Below are 20241 nucleotides of genomic sequence, written 5' to 3' on the forward strand. Positions count from 1 at the left end.
TACTTTTAATATTCTTCTCCAACACCATAATCCAAGTGCATCAATTCTTCAGTCTTCTTATTCATTGTCCAACTTTCACATGCATATGAGCCTATTGAAAATACCATGGCTTGTGTCAGGTGCACTTTAGTCATCAAACTGATATCCTGCACTTGAACTCTTTAAAGAGGTCTTGTGTAGCAGATTTGCCTAATACAATCCATCATTTGATTTCTTGACTGTTGCCTCCGTGAGTACTGATTATGGATCCAAGCAAAATGAGGTCTTTGACAACTTCTGTCTTTTCTCCACTTGTCATGATTTTATTTACTGGTCCAGTTGTGAGGATCTTTGATTTCTTTATATTGAGGTGCAACCTATACTGAAGATCTTTGATCTTCATCAGTAAGTGCTTTTAACCCTCTTCCCTTCTAGTAAGCAAGGTTATATCATCTACATATCACAGGTTGTAAATGAGTCTTCCTCCAATCCTGATGGCACGTTCTTTTTCATATAATCCAACTTCTCCGATACTTTGCTCAGCATACAGATTGAATAAATCTGATGAAGGAATACAACCCTGGAGCATACCTTTCCTGATTTTAAACCATTCAGTGTTCTCTTGTTCTGTTCGAACCACTGCCTTTTGATCGATGCACAGGTTCTTCATGAGCACAGTTAAGTGTTCTAGAATACTAATTCTTCACAATGGTATCCATACTTGGTCATGATTCACATAGTTGAATGCCTTTTCATATCCAGTAAAGCACAAGTAAGCATTTTTCTAATATTTTTTGCTTTCAGCTAAGATCCATCTGACCTCAGCAGTGGTATTTTTAGTTCCATGCCCTCTTCCGAATCTGGCTTGAATTTCTGGCACTTCCCTATGTACTGTTGTAACCATTTTTAAATTATCTTCAGCAGAATTCTACTTGCATGTAATATTAATGAAATTGTTTAATGATTTCCACATTCCTTTGGGTCTCCTTTCTTTGGAATGGACAATCAATTGGCCAGGTGGCTATCTTCCAATTTTCTTGGCATAGATGAGTTACCACTTTCAGTGCTGATTGTATTGACCATTTCTTTTTGGCACAGTACTTCTGTGTATTCCTTTCATCTTCTTTTGATATTTTCTGCATCATTCAATATTTTGCCTATAAATCCTTCAGTATTGCAAGTCCCTCAGTATTGTAATATATTATTATAGGCTTATTTTCTGGAGACAAGAAGACTTGAGATGAATTGATGCATTGGAGTTATTGGTGAAGAATATTGAAAGTGCCACGGTGTGGTACTGTGAATTGACTTGATATGGTTTTTCTATCCAAAGTCTTCTTGGTGGTGGTAGTTATGTGCCTTGGAGCCAATTCTGACTCATAGCGACCCTGTACATGGTTAATGAGGCTGTAAATGGTTCCGATTCATAGTGATCCTTTGTAGGGTTTCCGAGGCAAAATGCCACCAGAGGAGCACCAGATCCCTAAGAGGAAGGGAGGCAGCATGGAGAGGTAGCAACTTCGGGCTTCCAGTCCTATGAACCAAGTAAAGCTGGGTGTCAACAGGCATTGGGTTGGCTTGCAGATTGTGGCCTTTGGGCATTTATAGACTGACTAAAGGAGCTGTGTACCACTTGCCCAAGCTGGGCAAAGGCCGAGGGGCCACATGGCTTACAGGCCAAAGACAGGAGCAAGGTGTGCCTGCAGTATGGCAGAGAGCAGGTGTTCCTCACTAGAAGACTGCTTCAGCCTGACTTGTTTCTGATCCTGAATTGTACCCTGTTTACTTCCCTAATAAACCTCATTTGTTGTTAAGTGCTGTCGAGTTGATTGTGACTCACAGCAACCCTGTATAGGGTTTCTGAGGAGCAGCCGGTGAGCTGGAACCGCCGACCTTGAGGTTCAAACCGACCTTGCAGTCCAGCAGCACATGAACCCGCAGCACCCCACCAGGACTCCAATAGTAATAAAACTCATAACCATGAGTATTGCCTCTGTGTTCTGTGTGGTCATTACAGTGAATTTTCCAGCCCAGGGGAGAAGCCGGAGTGCTGTGGGAGGGATGCTTGGTATCACAATAGGAGAAAGAAGCGTGAAGGTGGAGGCCTAGCTGACCTCTACTTTATAGGAATCAGCCTTGGACTGATTTTGACTTTGCTTCTTCTTCCCCCTTGTGAAACCAGAGGAAGTCAGACATAGCCTCCTGCCATTTTTGCACATAGACTGCCAGAAGAACAAACAAATCTGTCTTGGAAGAGGTACAGCCAGAGTGCTCCGTAGAAGCCAGGATGGCAAGACTTTGTTTCACTTACATTGGACATGTTATCAGGAAGGACCAGTCCCTGGGAGAAGGACATCATGCTTGGTCATGGAAAACGAGGAAAACCCCCAAAGAGATAGATTGACTCGGTGACTACAACAGTTGGCGCAAACATAACAACTGTGCGAGTGACACAGCACTGGGCAGTGTTTTGTTCTGTTGTACATATGAAACCGACTCGACGTCACCTAACAACAGCATTGTCTGAGGCTGTCCGTGATTTAACCTTCACAGATTGATTTACCATAGGTTTTATGGAATCGAATTCTTTTCCTTTGTAAGAATACTAATGGTAGGAAATGGCCTCCAACAGATGGGAACCTGAGACCTAGTAGTTTCCTCCTGTGGGGACTGCGGCCCCTCCACACTTTCCTTAAAGAAGGAAATTCACTGTGGAGGCTGTAGACACGTGATAACTTGGGTGACAGGGAAGGCAGCTAAAAAGAAGAGGAAGGGAAGAAGAAGAGGAGGAGGAGGAGGAGGAGGAGGAGGAGGAGGAAGAAGAGGAAGAAGAAGAAGAGGAAGAAAGAAAGAGAAAGAAAGAAAAGGAAATAAGCTTCTCAGAGCAAAATACTTCTTGAGAAAGAAGTACCTAACAGAGATTGTAGTCCCCATCACCAGAAACCTTAGTAGCTAATAAACTTCTTACCATAGCGCTTCAAAATGATGTTTGTAGTTTTAAGGACTTGATCTCTATTTCTGTTTTAAAGTAGACTGAAGCCACTTATGAATTTTTTTTCCTGGTATACCTTTTTTAAATGAATACTGAGACATCCCAGCCTAAGGCAGTAGCTATCACATGCAAGCTAAAGATAATAAACTTTTGTTTTTAGATGGTCATCTCAGGAATAAGAAACCCTGGTGGCGCAGTAGTTAAGCACCTGGCTATTCACCAGAAGGTGGGTGATTCAAACCCACTAGTCACTCTGTAGGAGGAGGATGTGGTAATCTGCTTCTGCAAAGATTACCGTCTTAGAAACCGTACGGGGCACTTCTACCACGTCCTGCAAGGTCGTATGAGTCAGAATTGGCTCAGTGACAGTGGGCACCTCATTTATGAACTTATTGGATATTTTTGTTCATGATCATTATAGCTCCTGTTTTGTTTTTAAACGGAGGTGACTGCCCTGGTAGAGAAAGGGTGCTGTTTGATATATTCATGCATAGATCTCAGCAAGGCCTTTGACAAAGTCTCATGGCAACGCAGTGGATTTTGCCCAGTGGCATTGAGTGCTGAGGTAGGTAGGAGCGTGGGCTTTGTTACTGAAAGTTGTTTGGTGCCACTGAGTGGTCGTGAGCGACCCTGTGCATAGAATGAAACACAGCCTGGTCCTCTTATCCTTACTGTTGTTATGTTTGATCCAGTTGTTGCAGCCAGTCTGTCAGTCCATCTTGCTGAGGGTCTTCTTTTTCACCGACCCTATGCTTTACCTGGTGTGGTGCTGTAGGATAAGCCCTGGATTGCTGACTGCAAGGTTGGCGGTTCAAACCCACAAGATGCTCCTCAGAAACCCTATACAGGGTTGCTGTGAATCAGAACTGATTTTACCAAGTATGATGTCCTTCTCCAGGGACCTATCCCTCTTGATAACTTGTCCAGAGTTTCGCCATCCTTGCATCCAAGGAACATTTTGGCTGTATTTCTTTTAAAACAGATTTGTTTGTTCTTCTGGGAGTACATGGTATAGTTAATATTTTTTGCCGACACCGTGATTCAGATGCGTCAATTCTTCTCTGGTCTTCTTTATTTATTGTCCAGCTTTCACATGCATGTAAGTTGGCTGAAAATTGTTATATAGACTTGGAATTAAATCCTCGATATAGAGTTGTTAGTTCAAGGTACTTAACTCCTCTGAACCTCAGTCCCCTCAGCCAGCTAAAACAAAGAGTAAACCATATATGAAGAGCTTCTGAGGTGCAAGTTAATCTATGTATGAGAGCACTTCAAATGTGTTTAACTGTGACTCCTCTAGAGAGGAGCTGATCCAACTCTCTCTTTGGAAGGCCTCTAATAATTACAGTCATTCAGCCGTGGTACAGGCTTTCCCATCATGCCAACAGCCAAAGGCCTTTAGAAATTTGTGTCTGGAGTAAAATTCTGGGAAGGCACTTGGAGGTAGGAGACAGTGGTGCCCTTGCTCTCTGCTCTCTTGGCAGGACAGCCAGCACCAGGCCAGGCGTCTGATCTGTGCTGCGTGAACGTTGATTGAATGAATGAATGGAAGTCCCCTCCACACTCATACTGTCTTCTCGCTTTAGCATTGCTCCTTTCGTGGTTTGAATATGATCCATATTGTTTTCCACAGTGTATTTGTTTGCTTTTATGTCCTGGTATGGCACTGTATAATAAGTACTGGACTGCTAACCTCAAGGTCAAGGTCAGTAGTTCAGACCACCAGCCACTCTTTGGAAGCCATTCCTTGGAAACTTGCTATGAGTCAGAACCCACGTGACATCACCTAACAACAACAACAGGGTATAAAGAGAATATTGATAATATTTTCAATAGGAGACATTGTGAGAGTGATTTTTCCCACCTCAGATTTAGCCACTCTTCATTTCTTAACCTCTGTTTATCTTATTTGTTGCTGCTAGTGACTGTTGAGTCGATTCCAATGCCAACTCATGGCCACCTCATGTAGAGCTGGCTGCCCCTTAGTGTTTTCTGGATTGCGATCTTTATGGAGTCCTGGTGTAGCGCTGTAGGTAATGCGTCAGACTGCAAACTCATTTGAGCTGCATGGTTTGTGGTTCAAGCTCACCAGCTGCTCCTTGGAAACCCTATGCAGGGTTGCTATGGATCGGACCCAACTTGATGGCACTTAACAACAGCAGTCTGCCAGGCCTTTTCTTATGTGGTACAGCTGTGCAGGTTTTAACTGCCAACTTTAATGTTAGTAACCAGATAGAAATAGTTTGCTCCACCTGAGTTTTAATTTCTATAGTCATGTTTAAAGTGGGATGCGTTACTCATAGAAAATTTCCATAGGATTATTTTTCCAAGAATCTCATTAAAATGGGTGCCTCTGGGGAGGGTGTTTGGGGAATTGGAGACACCACATTATTTTAATGTTAGAATTTTTTAACTATATGCTTTATCAATTAAAAAAAGTATGTTTTAAAAGTAGTAGGTTATAGGGCTCTGTGATACAGGGATCGAGGCATAGTCTGAAGTGGGGGGGGGGAATAATGTTAAGATGCTTGTCTGTCTTATGAATATTAATTTCCTTTGCCTACTATTGTAAAAGAGACACGTGAGTGGGATAGAAAGAAATGTTGGGAAACTTGATTACAGAAAGCGTGTAAGCCAGTCCTCAGCCTATAACAGATTGGAATACCTAAAAGGGGTTCTAGAACTTGCCCAGTGAAATAGGCTTCTTGTGGAGCCTTTGCAGTGTATAAGACCTTAGGTGGAATCCTGAACCCCATCCAGAACCTTGTGAGATGGGGCATTCCTACTAGAAAAGACAAGCAGACCACCCTGGAACAGCTAGAGCAACAGAAGATATATCTTCAAAGAAAGATCAGCAGGAGAAATCTAAAACAAAAATGGCAGTATGATTGGCTACTACAAGAATAAGCAAATTGTTTGCCAGGGAGCCATCAAGGCAAGCAATCAAGCCTCTTCAGGACAAACCCCTCTCCAAAACTGAAACTCAAAGGGAACACATGAACAGGCATGTAAACTTGCTAGTGACCATGTTGGTCTACTGGTGAATGGAAGAGGAGGAAAGGCAGCAATGAAGAAATGGGCTGAATTCAACCTTGTTCCATAGACTCCCATTGACCCGGGGATGAGAGAGAGAAGAGGAAGGGCTGGTTGGTCTGAAGTATGGGGAGACCAGGAGACTCCTGAGCCAACCATGGACAAGGACATAACCACAGAGGAGGGCTAGAGCTGAGAGTGAAGCATCCAGCTGATATGAAGTGAGGGGAGACATACAAGATCACCCAAACTTGCAGATAGTATCCCTTTATATCCGTAGTATTTCGATGACTTGATAATCAGAACTTGACTAGAGGAAAATAAAAAAGTGATTTTTGATAAAGGAAACCAGTGTAAATTGCTACAATTTGATAAACTTGACTTGTACTTATGGATGGAATAGCTCAAAATACTACCTGAGAGGGAAGGAGTCTTCACACCAAGTAGCAATGCTATATCCCCTATGTATACAGGGATGGGCAGCTTAGATCTTGGCTACCTAAAATGACTTAGGCACAGCCAAGGATTTGAAGACCAGCCAGAAATAGCATTCGATGAACTATATTGGTGAAGAAATGCCCCTGTTAATATGAAGTGATGGGCTGATTCCTTTGCAGTCCATCAGGAGTTAACCTCATTCTGACTCCTAGTGCTCCTCTAGTACAGAGTAGAACTGCCCCACTGTAAATCTTAATGGAAATAGACTGTCACCTCTTCCTCCCTCGAAGCAGCTTTTTAGTTTCAATTGCTGACCTTTCAGTTAGCAGCTGAATGCTACCAGAATTGCTGTTAGGTGCCATCAAGTCAGTACTTGTGTATAACGACCCTGTGCACAACAGAATGAAACACTGCCCGGTCCTGCACCAACCTCACAGTTGTTGCGATGTTTGAGCCCATTGCTGCTGCCACTGTGCCAACCCATCTTGTTTGGTGGTGGTGGTGGGGGGTCTTCCTCTTTCTCTCTGACCCTCCACTTTACCAAACATGATATCCTTCTTCAGGGACTGGTCTCTCCTGATAATATGTCCAATGTATGAGAGCCTAAGTCTGGCCATTCTGGCTTCCAAGAAGTGTTCCGGCTGCACTGCTTCCAACACAGATCTGTTTGGTCTTTTGGCAGTCCATGGTCCTTTCAATATTCTTCTCCAACACCATAACTGAAATGCATTAGTTCTTCTACAGTTTTCCTTATTCACTGTCCAAATTGCATGCATATGAGGTTATTGAAAATACTACGACTTGGGTCAGTCGCACCTTAGTCTTTAAACTGATAGTGTACAGCAGATTTGCCTAATCCTACCAGGTAGCGTAGTGGTTACGAATCGGGCTGCGAACCTTAAGGTCAGCAGTTCGAAACTAACAGCTGCTCCACGGGAGAAAGATGAGGCTTTCTACTCCCGTAAAGATTTACACCCTCGGAAACCCTATACAGGGTCACTATGGGTCGGAACCGACTCCATAGCACATAACAACAACATAACAACCAGGATTAGGTAGGGAGACATGGGTGTCGAAGAAGGGATTTCATTTTAAATGTACTTCATTATATTTAATATTTTTCAGAATTTCTGAGTTTATGCTTCAAGTTGAATTGGAGTCAGCGATCCCATAAGAACCCTAATTATCTGTGTTGTCTTAGCCTGGTTGCTGTTGGATAAGTACCGTAGAGTCGACTCTGACTCATAGCAACCCTATAGGGTTTCCGAGGAGTGGCTGGTGGGTTTGAACTTGTGGCTCATAGTCCAGAACTGATCCTTCAGTGCCACACCAAGAGTCTGTCTTAGCCTGGGAGTTGAATGTATGAAATGATATGTAATTGGTAGTGTTCCTGTACAGGCATGCCTACACATGACTTTGTAGAATTGAGAAAAACAAAAACAATACTTCACTCTGCAATTTGCATTTGTTTAGGAAAAAATGTCAGGAAACAGCTTGACCATTGGCAAAACTGCAATGAGATCAGCGAGACATAAAGTTGGAATATAATGGGTGAAATGTATCACACACACACCCTATGTAAAGATAAAGCCGTTTTATAAACCTATAAGCAGAATGTGGAGGTGTAGAATAAGCAGTGGACTACTAACCACGAGGCAAGTGGTTTAAACTTACAGCTACTCTTGGAAGCTCTTTAGAGGGTGAATATGAGTTGGAACTGACTTGATGGCACATAACAACACCAACAATAACAACAGGATACAATATAAAGCATTGGAGTCTATTGTGGAGATTAGGTAGGGTCCTAGTAAAGGACTTGTGGCTAAGCACATAGGGAGTTACAGAGCGAGGCAGATGGACATCTGGCAGGTAGAGAGGGTAGATGGGTATAGATATGCTAGGGAGCAGGGAGAGGGGAAATGTTACCATTGTCAAGTCTGTTTCACTGAAGGTGGCTCTTTTGTGGACTCTGGAGAAGATGAGGGACTTTGTGCACTAGAACCTGTTTCAGTTCTGCATCCCAAACCTCAGGACTGAGCCTCTGCAGGGAAATGTTGATTTCTCAGGTTTCTGCCCTCTTGTGTCATTGGGGGGTTGCTATGAGTCGGGACCAACTCCATGGCACATAACCACCACCACAGCTATAGAACAGCTGCAGCCGGGGAGGGGCCCAACTCAGAAGAGTGGGTCAGAAAGCTACATCTCTTTGCTCCATCACTTTCCATTTTCACTGAACTTGTTGCTGGCTGGCTGGTTGGATGGCTTGATTTGTCAATAGACAATCTTGGGGAAGCCAGGATAAAGTACCTTCTGATCCCCCAGTCTGCTGCTGCTTTTTAACCAGGACCTAAGAAACGGCATTATGTTGAAGAGATGAGATGTGAAAGGACTGTCTTGGAACTTGGGCAGGATAAAAAACTCTCACCTATTCTTGCTGTGCAGTATAGGAGTTATATTGCTTCATGTTTACTACCTGCATCTTTTACAGAAGACAAAGCGTTGCCATCGAGTGGATCACACTCGTAGTGACTGTGTAGGACAGGGTAGAGCTACCCCATGAAATTACCTAAGAGTGTCAGTCTTTGTGGAAGCAGCCAGCCTCATCTTTCTCCCGTGGAATGACTGGTGGGTTTGAACTGCTGACGTTGCAGTTAGCAGCCCAATGCTTAGCCCACTGCACCACGAGGGCTCCTCTTTTTAGCTATGTTGTTGTTAACTGCTGTCAAGTATGGCATTTCCAAGGAGCGGCTGGTAAGTTTGAACCACCAACGCTGCGGTTCAAACCAACCTTGTAGTCCAGTGCTTATCCTATAGTGTCATCGAGTTGATCTTGACTTATAGCGATCCTATAGAATAGAGTAGAACTGCTCCATAGGGTTTCAGAGACACTAAGTTTTTATGGGATCCCTGGTGTAGCACTGTAGGATAAGCACTGGACTGCTAACCACAAGGTCGGCAGTTGACATCCACCAGCCACTCCTTAGAAACCCCATGAGTTGGAACCGACCAAACAGCACTTAACAACAACAACAACAACAACAACAACAAATCTTTATGGGAGCAGACAGCCTCCTCTTTCTTCTGCAGAGCAGCTGGTGGATTTGAATCGTTGTCCTTTCAGTTAACAATCCAACAATCAGCTATAGAGGCGCTGGATTTTGACTTCTTTACGTCCACATCTATAAATATAGGTGATTCGTCTCCTTGTCCTTCTCAGCTCTAGTCCTTTTTCATTTTGCCCCTAGTTTCTTCCACTGACTGTGCACTGAAAGGCCGGTAGTTGGAATTCACCAGCTATTCCATGGAGAAAGATGAGACTGTGTTTCTGCGATGATTTACAGCCTTGGGCAGGAGGTTTGGTTTTCGAATTTTCTCATGTTGGAGGCAATCCAGTATTGATTGATAGCTACTATTTGACTTTCAGACTTATCCCTTCTGCAGCTATCACTTCCTCTCATTGAAGTCTCATAAATTTGATTACGACTCTAAATAACCCATTTTTGATTAATGTCAACTGCTCATGTAACTCTAATGCCCATGCAATACTATAGAAAAGTGAGAGAGCAGAAGTAGTTATATAATACTGCCGTCAGTACGTTCATGTCTCATGAATAGGGAGGGTGCTTAGATTGCATACTTAGAAATTTCCCTGTGACATTGAGTAAGTTATATGCATGCCAACTTCACCCATTCAGACACATCTTTGTATGGTATAAGTGTCAGCGCACTTCCAGTGAGTCCCATTCTCCATTTGTCTCAGGTGTGCCACCAAGCAGGAACAAAACAAAACAAAACCGAAACCATCATTTTAATTCTATAGTCTTTCCTGGTCTCAAAAACACTTTTAAAGTGTTTCGAGTAATGCTGTTTTCAGTTCATAATGTCTGCCATTGTGTTTAGATGAACACTGGCCAGCGGTACTAGATACGGACAAGAAGGTTTGTCAGACAGCCCTGAGACTTGCGGAAACAATGATAATTTTATAATGTAAATCTGAGTTTATCTGTGCCCTCTGGACTTGATTTGATGGGGCAAGGGTAGGGGACATATTTCAGCTAGTTATTATTACTAGATTCTTGGAGCCATTGCTTAATAAGTGGGCTAAGTGTGTTATGCAGGTCTTACCAAATCACCTGATTTCTCTCCATGAGACTTCCCCATGTATTTTTTGGCTTCCCAGTTAAATGTTTAAACATAACTGAAGTTTGCTTGATTAACACAAGGATGGACTGTAATAAAGAAATGCTCAGAGAATGTTGGCACACTGAAGAAATGTGAATAATCCTAGCCTCCGCAGACTCTATTTGACTGGAGAGGGAGGAATGTTCTAGAGTATGGATCATAAAAATGGTTTTGAATCTGAACTCTACCTAGAAGTATATCTGCAGCCTGAAGCTTCCCAGGCCTCTTCCTTTGTAGATTTCAGCAAAGCAGACAGATTAGGGAGAAAGGCCTGGGAGTCTACTTCAGAAAAAGCAGCCAGTGGAAACCCACGGATCACAACAGTCCTGTTCTGGTGTGCATGGGGTTGCCATGATTTGGGGCTAACTTGATGGCAGTTTATCACTACTACTGTTATAAAAGGGTTTTGTTGTTAAGTGTTGTCGAGCTGGTTCTGTTTCTTAAGGACCCTGTATAGGGTTTCCAAAGAGCAGCTGGTGAGTTTGAACTGCCGACCTTGCAGTTAACAGTTCAGCGCTTATCCTATAGTGTCACACCAGAACTCCATAAAAGGGTTTGCAAATTAAACTAAATGGGACGATGATTTTGATTACTAGGGTGTCCTGGATGTGAGTAAGACCTAATCCAGACAGCAATTTGAAAAACAAAACTAAAGAGGTACACACAAAGGAGGCTGTGAACCATGGCTCCTGCAGTCTGGGGCCTAAAGGAAGAGTCTTTGGAGGCCAACTGTTTTTACAGGCAGCCTCAACTAACTTTCTAGTCTCGAGAGTGTTGGGACAGGTCTCCCAAAGAACAAAAGTGATTAATCGTGGAGCCAGAGGCAACAAAGGATAAACACAAGAGGAGACTGGGAAGCTAGTCTAAAAAAACAAACCCACAGAATTATACCATGCCTGTAAGTGATGCAAAGTCAGGTAAACTTCAAGGTAAAGTCTGTGTATCTTGGTCTGCTGTAGAAAGGTCTAGGAGAGGCCAGAGACTGAAAGACAATAGAAGAGACATCCAAGGTGGTATCTCTCGAGCCCATGAGTATGTCTGTGTGAAATAGCAACTGCCACAGGTATTTTAAGATTGTTTTTGTGATTCTTTTGTTCTTTTTGTAATCCTTATTTCTCTATTGCAGTAATAACCTCTTTTTTTAAAAAATGTGATTGGTTGTAAATGTGTCTAAAACAACAGTAGGAAAGGCATTGTCATTCAATATTGTTGTTATCGTTAACTGCCATCAAGTAGGTTCTAACTCATAGCGACCCTGCATAGGGTTTCCAGGGAGCAGCTGGTGAGTTTCAACCGCCAATCTTGTGGTTCAAACTGACCTTGAAATCCAGCGCTTTATCCCACAATGCTAAAACTCCTGGTAGATTAGATTGGTATAACCTTTTCCAGGTATGGAATTTTGAATGGAATATAATAGTTGCTATCTTTTTCTCTTTCAGCTGAAGTGAGTAGTGAATACAGTATGGACAAGGCGATGATTGAATTTGTTATGCTGGACCGGGAACTAAACCATTACATAAAGGCTGTCCAGTCTGCAATAAACCATGTAAGTTTAATAGCTACGTTGGTTCATACTCACTCACTGACCTAGAAATGTGAGCACAAAATAAAAAGTCTTCTCTAACTTTTGACTATTTCCTTATCCTTACTGTAGCAGTGGTTAATTTCCTTTCAACCAGGAAGTCTCATAGAACAGGAATTTAAAACATTTTCCCAGCTAGGCCACCTAGCTTAATTAGGGTATTAAATGTATTTTTAGAATTTTTTTGTCTTGTCTTGGATTTTTTTTTTTTTGTCTAAGCATCCTTGGAATATAAATAAATTGTTTATAAGATGGTAAAAATTGTATTTGATTTGTTATTGTTGTGTCTGCTTAAGCAGATACGATTCAGACCTGGTTCAGTTACTCAGTCTCCAGTTTTAACGACTTCAGTCATTGCAAAATTCATGCAGTAAGATAATGTGAAAGAATTTAAGAGCAAGCTTTAAAAAAAGAAGGTTGGCATTTTGGTTTTTCCAGGAGCCAGCCGTATCTGTGTTGAGTCCAGCAGCATGAGGCAGTTAAGGTGGGAACCTAGCAACATCCTTTTCAGTACTGGTTGAGTAAGAAGTGAGCAATCGGATTGCAGTAATGTTTCTGAGAAGTCCTTTGTCCTCTGAGCAGTGGAAACTCCCTAGTGAACTGATTTTAGTATACCTGTGTAATAGGGTGTTCCTCTGCTTTTGGTTTCTTTATTTGTTTTTTCATACGTGTAGCTATGGGAAAATTCCAAATATTAGCTATTTTCCAAGATTGACTACACTATGAGTATTTAAATATCATTCCGTAATTACGCCAATTAAAACTGTATTGCATACTTATATGACATTTTTCTTTTTTTTATGTTGCATTTTTATTAAGTATAGGAGTTCCTGGGTGGCACAAACAGTTAAACACTCAACTACTAGCTAACAGGTACTTTGTATTGTCTTTGGCCTCCTGCCGTACTAGAATTCAAGACTCCTGCTGTGGCACTACAGTATAAGCACTGGACTTCTAACCATGAGGTTGGTGGTTCAAACCCACCATCTGCTCCTAGGAAACCCTATACAGGGTCATTATGAGTTGGAATTGACTTGACAGCGCTTAATAACAACAAGTAGAATTTAGGGGAAGTGCAGTGGTTCTATAATATAAGCACTGGACTGCAAACCAGAAGTTCAATGGTTCGAGTCCTGCAAAGATTTTATAGCTTTGGAACCCTGTACAGGGTCGCTATGGTTAGAACCAACTCAGTGACACTTAACAACAGCAACTACAATTCAGGAATCATTTAGGAGTTAGGGTTAAGCTCGTCAAGTAGCAGTGCGAGGTGTTCCTGGCCTCTAAAAAGAAGAGTGTTTTAAGTCAGATGAATGAGAAAGCCGGTAGGTAATGGAAACACGTATCTGTCCCACGTTACCTTCTGCTCTGTCATAGACTTTTAGAAATGTCAGTGCTTCTGTTACTATGATATCTGCCCAGATTTGGGTTCACATTCCTGAAGTTAATTTCAAACTATCTGTGCTCTTTCTTTTTCTGGATTTTCACAATCACAGAAAGGTTATTTAAAAAAAAAAAAAAGAAAGAAAGAAAACAACTTTAACCATTAAAGAACTGTCTGGCTTATTTTTGAAAGAAACTTCTCCCTTCCTCTCCTACCATCACAGGATTCTGAAGTTATACACCTCAGAAAAGGTTTTAATGTTTATTTTGGACCCTTAGAGGTTTAAATTGAGTTACCAACAGATAGATCCCTGAGCATTCTCTTTGACATTTCGGATAGCTCTCAGATATCTTTCTTTGTCTGAATATTTTACTTAGACTCAGCATCTATTTCAGTGCTCTGAAACAAACAAACGAAAGTGAGGACTTTGTTTCAGCTCCTCTGTTAGAGGGACTATATTATACAGTGAGCGCTAAAAAATACCAGGTAACCTAACTGTCATCATAAAAACTTTTAGGATAAATGGGTTTTATGATCGCTGCCACAACTCAAAAAACTTGTCCTAGTGCCTCAAGAGGAACTCTGGTAGTGTAGTGGTTACAAGTCTGGCTGCGAACTTCAAGGTCATTAGTTCAAAACTACCAGCGGTTCCACGGGAGAAAGATGAAGCTTTCTACTCCCATGAAGATTTATAGCCTCGGAAACCCTACGCAGAGTCGCAATGAGTCTGAACCAACTCCACGGCACATAACCACCAACCAGCCAACCAACCAGTGCTTCAAGAGTTCCACTTTGAGACCACCCTAGAGACACATGAGGAAAGAGTTATGAAAGCTTTCTTTGCACTGGCGTATCAATGTGCTATGTTTTCTCTCTGGTACTACCAGATCTCAGTGTCATGTGGAGAACAGAGTGATGCCTCCTGACCACCTGATCTTCCCCCCATGTGATTTATAAGCTCTGGTTAAATCCATTGAAGGGATGCCGTTGGAAGCCTTTTTGTTCTCAAATGTTCATTGAAGTAAATATTTGTTGATGTTGTTAAGTGCTGGTTCTGAGTCATAGTGATTCTGTGTGCAACAGAACAAAACACGACCTAGCCCTGCGACATCCTCACAAGTGTTATGTTTGACCTCATTGTTGCAGTCACTGTGTCAACGCATCTTCTTCAAGTAGGATGTCCTTTTCTTGATAGTTTTTGTTGTTGCTAACTGCTGTTGAATCGGTTTCACCTCATAGCGACCCTGTGCAGGGTTTCCACAGAGTAGCTGGTGGGTTTGAACTGCTGACCTTGTGGTTCAAAGTCCAGTGCTGATCCTACAGCGCCATGGTTCCTTGAATTTACTGGATATGGATTTTCTATCCAGTGTCTTCTGAATTCCCACCAAGCGATTGGGTTTTTGTTGTTAGTGTCGTCAAGTTGATTCTTACTCATGGTAGTGGTTATATGCTGTGGAGTCAGTGCCGACTCATCGTGACACCCATGCAAATAAGGTATATAGGCACTGGGCTGCAAACCATAAGATCGATGGTTAAGGTTTGGGTGAGTTTTGCCCTCCAGCTCGGTTTAAAGGAGCCAGCTCAGAAGCAGGGAAAAAAGATCCCAGGACCATTGAGAAGGAGGAGCGTGAGATCCCTTCCTAGAAACCAGTGACAGCGGAGCAGACTGCAGAGGTAGTGGCACTGAGAGATGGAGGAGCATTGGGGTCTAGACCCGTGGACTGAAGCAGAGGCCAAAGGGCCACATGGCTGAGAGGCTAACACAAGAGTGAGGGGGCCCTGCTGTATGACAGACGTTCCTGATTGGACAACTGCTGTGTTGTGAGCTGGTTTTGATCCTGAATCGTACCCTGTTCACTTCCTCACTAAACACCATAATCCTGACTATTGTGAGTTCTGTGTGGCTATTGCAATGGATTATCGAACCCAGATGTGAATTAGAAAGTGCTGTGGGAGGGGTGGTTGGTGTCAAAATAGGTTCAAGAAGGTTGTAGGGTGGAAGCAAGTCTGACCTCCACTTCCTAGGAATCGGCCTTGGGCTGATTTTGAAGTTGATTCTGTTTCCCCCTTATGAAGCCAGGGGAAGTCAGACATGGTCCCCACATGGATTTTATAAAATATGAGAAATGTCTTGTCACCCTCACTTCCAAGGAGCATTCTGGCTGTACTTCTTCCAAGACAGATTTGGTTGTTATTCTTTGCCAAATAATCATAATTCAAATGCATCCATTCTTCTCAAATCATCCATATTCGTTGTCCAACTTACACATGCATATAAGGCAATTGAAAATACCATGGCTTAGGGCAGACACACTCTGGTCCTCAAACTGACAACTTTGCTCTTGGACACATTAAAGAGGTCTTTTGCAGCAGATTTTTGTAATGTAATATGTCATTTGATTTCCTGACTGCTGCTCCCATGAGTGTTGATTATGGTTCCAAGTAAAATGAAATCTTTGACAATTTCAGTCTTTTCACTGGTTATCTCATGATGTTATTTATTGCTCCAGTTGTGAGGATTTGTTTTCCTTTACATTGAGGTACAGCCCACGCTGAAGACTGTAGTTTATGTTCTCGCAGCACTTTTGGGTGCAAGAAATAGGACATCGAGGTCCATCTGGCTCTCACATCAAGGATGTTTTCAGTCTAGAAGGGGAGACAAATAATAAACAAAGAGTGAGACAAGCATCGTTCCATGACTGTTGTGGTGTGCCCTGGTACCACAGTAGCTAAGCCCTTGACTAGTAACTGAAAGGTTGGTGGTTCCACCCTGCCAGATGCTACATGGGAGAAGGATGTAGGTTGGCTTCTGTAAGGATCATCACCTTGAAAATTCTCTGGGGAGAATTTTCTGTAGGGGGCTCTGAGTTGAAATCAACTTGATGGTGTCAGGTGATGTATGCTTCAAAGGGAATGTCAAGCGTGCAGAGAGGATTAATAATAGAGGGTCATGTGACATGCTGGGAGACTTAGACTCTTTCCTAAGGTAGTGATAGTTCATGTATGATGAAAGTCAAATATCACTTCTCTATGTGACTTTTGCATGAAACGAAAGCGTCTTTGCTCTGATGGTTTTAATGTCAGAGTTTCAGAATGCCTTGATTAATCCCAAGACTTAATTTTGAGAAACTTAGGCTAGAGAAGAGTTCTCATAAAGTACTTTACTATACTGAAAGTTCAAATATAGAGAGTAGTTGAGTAATCTAGGTTAGTTGGTGATTCGTTCTTTGAGTACCTACTGTGATCATCAGCCATGTTAGTTGATTAAGAACATATTCATTCCTGTTACTCTGCTTCTTACACTACTCCACTAGTGAAACATGGCCAATAAGACTTCGTATGATGTCCTGATTAAACACAATGACAATACAGTGATTTCAAGTAAACGTATAGTCCTCATCCTGTGGGCTTTAGATGAAAGCTTAGATTGGTGAGGGAGGGGTCAGTAATAATTTGTTAGTTCAGAGAATCCTTAAATTCATTGTCTGCCATGTATATTTTTACCTAAGAGATGATAAAAATCCAACCACTAGCATCAATAGGGTGGTCTTGCAATTTTTAAAAACCTTAATCGTCATGATGTAAAGGGCCAGGAGTAAACCTGTTGTAACCTGAGACCAGAAGAATTAGATCAGAGGTGGGGAACATCTGGCCCACAGACAGGGTTAGGCCCACAGAATAATTTGGTGTAGCCCTGCCAAGGCAACTGCAATTCCAGCCATCACATCAGGGGTGAGTTAATTAAATGTTTGGCCAAATATAACAGGCTAATTTTGAAGTTGATAATTTTGTACATGAATGATGCTGTAAATTTTGGCAGAAAATAGATGGTACCCAGCTACCATTCCCAATCACTCTGACCTGGTTCACGGTGGTAGGTTCCTGTTAGAATGGGTAAAAAAATGTAGAACAAAATAACAATAAAAAAATAAATAAAAGACTAGACTTACTGGTATAGAGACAGGAAGAACTCCCAAGGCTATTGCCCTCATCCTAAACCAAATAGCTCACTTGGAATGAAGACACTCTAGGAGGCCACCTTTAAAGCATTTACTAGGTGGGCCTATAAAATAAACACTACCACCTGGAAAGAATGTGCTGCTTAGAACAATCAACAGTACAGACCAGAAAGGCAACATTTGCCCAAACCAAAGCTTAGAAGGCAGGAAGGTCCAGGGGAGGCAGCCCAGTGGAAATGGGGAACCCAGGGAGGAAGAACAGAGAGTGTGGACACATTACAGGTATTGGAGCCCATGTCCCGGGATGGTCTGTGCTGCGAATTATTGATTGGAAAACTCATTTGCTAGGTACACTGTCATCGAAAGGTCAAACAAAATGCTCAGATAAAACTTTCATCTAAAGCTCAATAAGGTGTTTCCAAAAAAAGGATTGTTGCTGTTGTTAAGTGCGGTCAAGTTGGTTCCCACTCATAACCACCCTGTATAGGGTTTCTGAGGAGCGGCTGCTGAGCTTGAACTGCTGACCTTGAGGTTCAAACTGACCTTGCGGTCCAGCGCATTATTCCACAGCGCCACACCAGACTTCCTTGAATATTGTTCTTTTTGTATGTGTGTGACATTCAATTTTTTAAAAAAAACTTTCTATTGCGAATTGAGAGAAGGATACAGAGCAGATCATCAGCTTTACATTAAAGCATCAGACACTTGGTTTCATCTCAATGAATGTGATTCCCCTCAATGAAATATCAGTTAGCCCTCTGGGTGTGGGATTCTTGTTTCCATTCCTCCTCCTTTCCCAGCCCTTCTGAAGTTTGTCCTTAGGTAAATGCTTCCCTGCTGACCTTAAATGGTTGGCCATTCCACGGTGTATGTACCTTACTAGTGTCGTTGTCCCCCACAAGGGTGAGATCCAGACCTGAAGGGTTACCAAGGACCATAGGCTCAGGGTTCCTCCACTGTTTCTGACCAGTAAGCCTGCTCTTTTTGTATGATTTTTGACTTTTGTTCCACATCTTCTCTCCCTCTGTTGAGGGTCTTCTAATATGATCCCTTTCGGAGCAGTACGTAGTGGTATATCAGCTTGCAAATTGATTAGAAAATCCAGAGCATTTGTATTTTTTCCCTTTTCTTTAAGCCTTTCATCTGTGCATCGTGTGTTGATGATGGTGGTGGTTGTGTGCCATGGAGTCGGTTCCACTCATAGTGACCCTGCACAGGGTTTCCGAGGTTGTAAATCTTTACGGGAGCAGAACGCCTCATCTTTCTCCTGCGGAACAGCTGGTAGTTTCAAACTGCTAACCCTAAGGTTAGCAGCCCAATTTAGACTATATAAAATTTAAGCAGTTAAATTGGATCAAGCCTCATGCTTGTTTTAAAGTCACTACTGTTTTAAACAATTCCTACCCAGCTGGCTCTGTAAGGGAGCTTGGTGGCTCTGTAGACTAAGCACTGGACTGCCAGTCACAGGCCAGGAGGAATCTTTTTCCTTTAACCTAACAGAGCAATTTTCATAAATTTTGTCATGGATATGCCTTGTGTACTCTGGGTTTTACATGATAAGCTAACCTGAGAATTTTATCTGCCGTTTAAAGCTACTATATTGGGATTTAGAAGTGTGGAAGTTTACTTGTGTGGAAACCCACATAATCTTTGGTATAATAAAAGAGTGAGGTGGGTCAAAGGTATAGCTTACCTCAGCCTGATCATTATGCAACAAGTTTAGAATGTTTCTGACTACCACTTCCCTCTGCCACCCCACCCTTTATTGACTGGTCACCTCAGCCTTTTGCAAAATGTACTTTAAAGTTACTTTCATATCCACCATTTTACCACGGAATCCATGGGGCACTGTACAAGTCAGGAGTTACCATTTTGGTTAAAGCAGATCTAGGGGCTGTGTCTCACTTAGAAAACCAAGAATTCATTGGACAGTGTCTGCAGTGCATTGCAGGCCAAAAGAGGAAGGTGAAAAAGTGAGTGTGGGGGTCACAGAAGAGTCTTGGTCCTGAGAATGAGTGCTGTGGTCAGGGGACTAGCAAGAAGGTCAGAGAGAGCAGGGGCGTGAGTGACGTTAGGGAGAAATCTCCCAGAGCCAGATGGGAAGGGACTGGAGCTGCCCTCATCTCCACTCCGTGCCCCCAGAACTCAACTTTCTAGAACTGTCTCTTCTTTCCTCCTTTCTTACCCAAAGCTTGCAGTGATCCACGTAGGCATGAGCTTTTTCATCGACAGAAACACTTCCCAGGGGTGTAAAATAACAAAGAAAAACATACAGCCACTTTCCCCTGGAAGGAACTATGGTAGTGTAGTGGTTATGAGTTGGGCTGCTAACCTCAGGGTCTGCGGTTCTAAACTACCAGCTGTTCCATGGGAGAAAGATGAGGCTTTCTGCTCCAGTAAAGATTTACAGCCTCGGAAACCCTGTTCAGGGTCTCTATGAGTCGGAACCGACTCCATGGCAAAGCAGCCCCCACTTGCCCCTGGAGTATGGCTAGTATTACAGTCTGATAGATAGTACTCCCTCCACACTTGTCCCTAAATGAAGGTTGGGTTTGGTAACATGTAACGTACAGAATTAGGGTTGGATATACTATTCCACTGGTTGAGATGCTTTTATAGGAAAGACTTGAGATGTAAATGTCTTAGGCTCCTAAGCAGTTAGCGCTGTAATACTAATGAATCTGGATGTGAA

The 20241-nt window shown here is 42.5% G+C and overlaps 1 protein-coding gene across 1 annotated transcript in view; it reads left to right on the forward strand.

Moving 5' to 3' along the window:
- Positions 1 to 20241, forward strand: part of NSMCE2 (non-SMC element 2, MMS21 homolog (S. cerevisiae)) — a 303191-nt gene that overhangs the window by 33959 nt on the left and 248991 nt on the right. Inside the window, exon 2 of the mRNA XM_006830703.1 lies at positions 12064 to 12170. Within this exon, the coding sequence (XP_006830766.1) occupies positions 12064 to 12170 (107 nt within the window). The remainder of the gene's footprint in view (positions 1 to 12063; positions 12171 to 20241) is intronic.

The sequence above is a fragment of the Chrysochloris asiatica genome, unplaced genomic scaffold (assembly GCF_000296735.1).
Source record: "Chrysochloris asiatica unplaced genomic scaffold, ChrAsi1.0 scaffold00001, whole genome shotgun sequence".
NCBI classification, from domain to species: Eukaryota; Metazoa; Chordata; class Mammalia; order Afrosoricida; family Chrysochloridae; genus Chrysochloris; species Chrysochloris asiatica.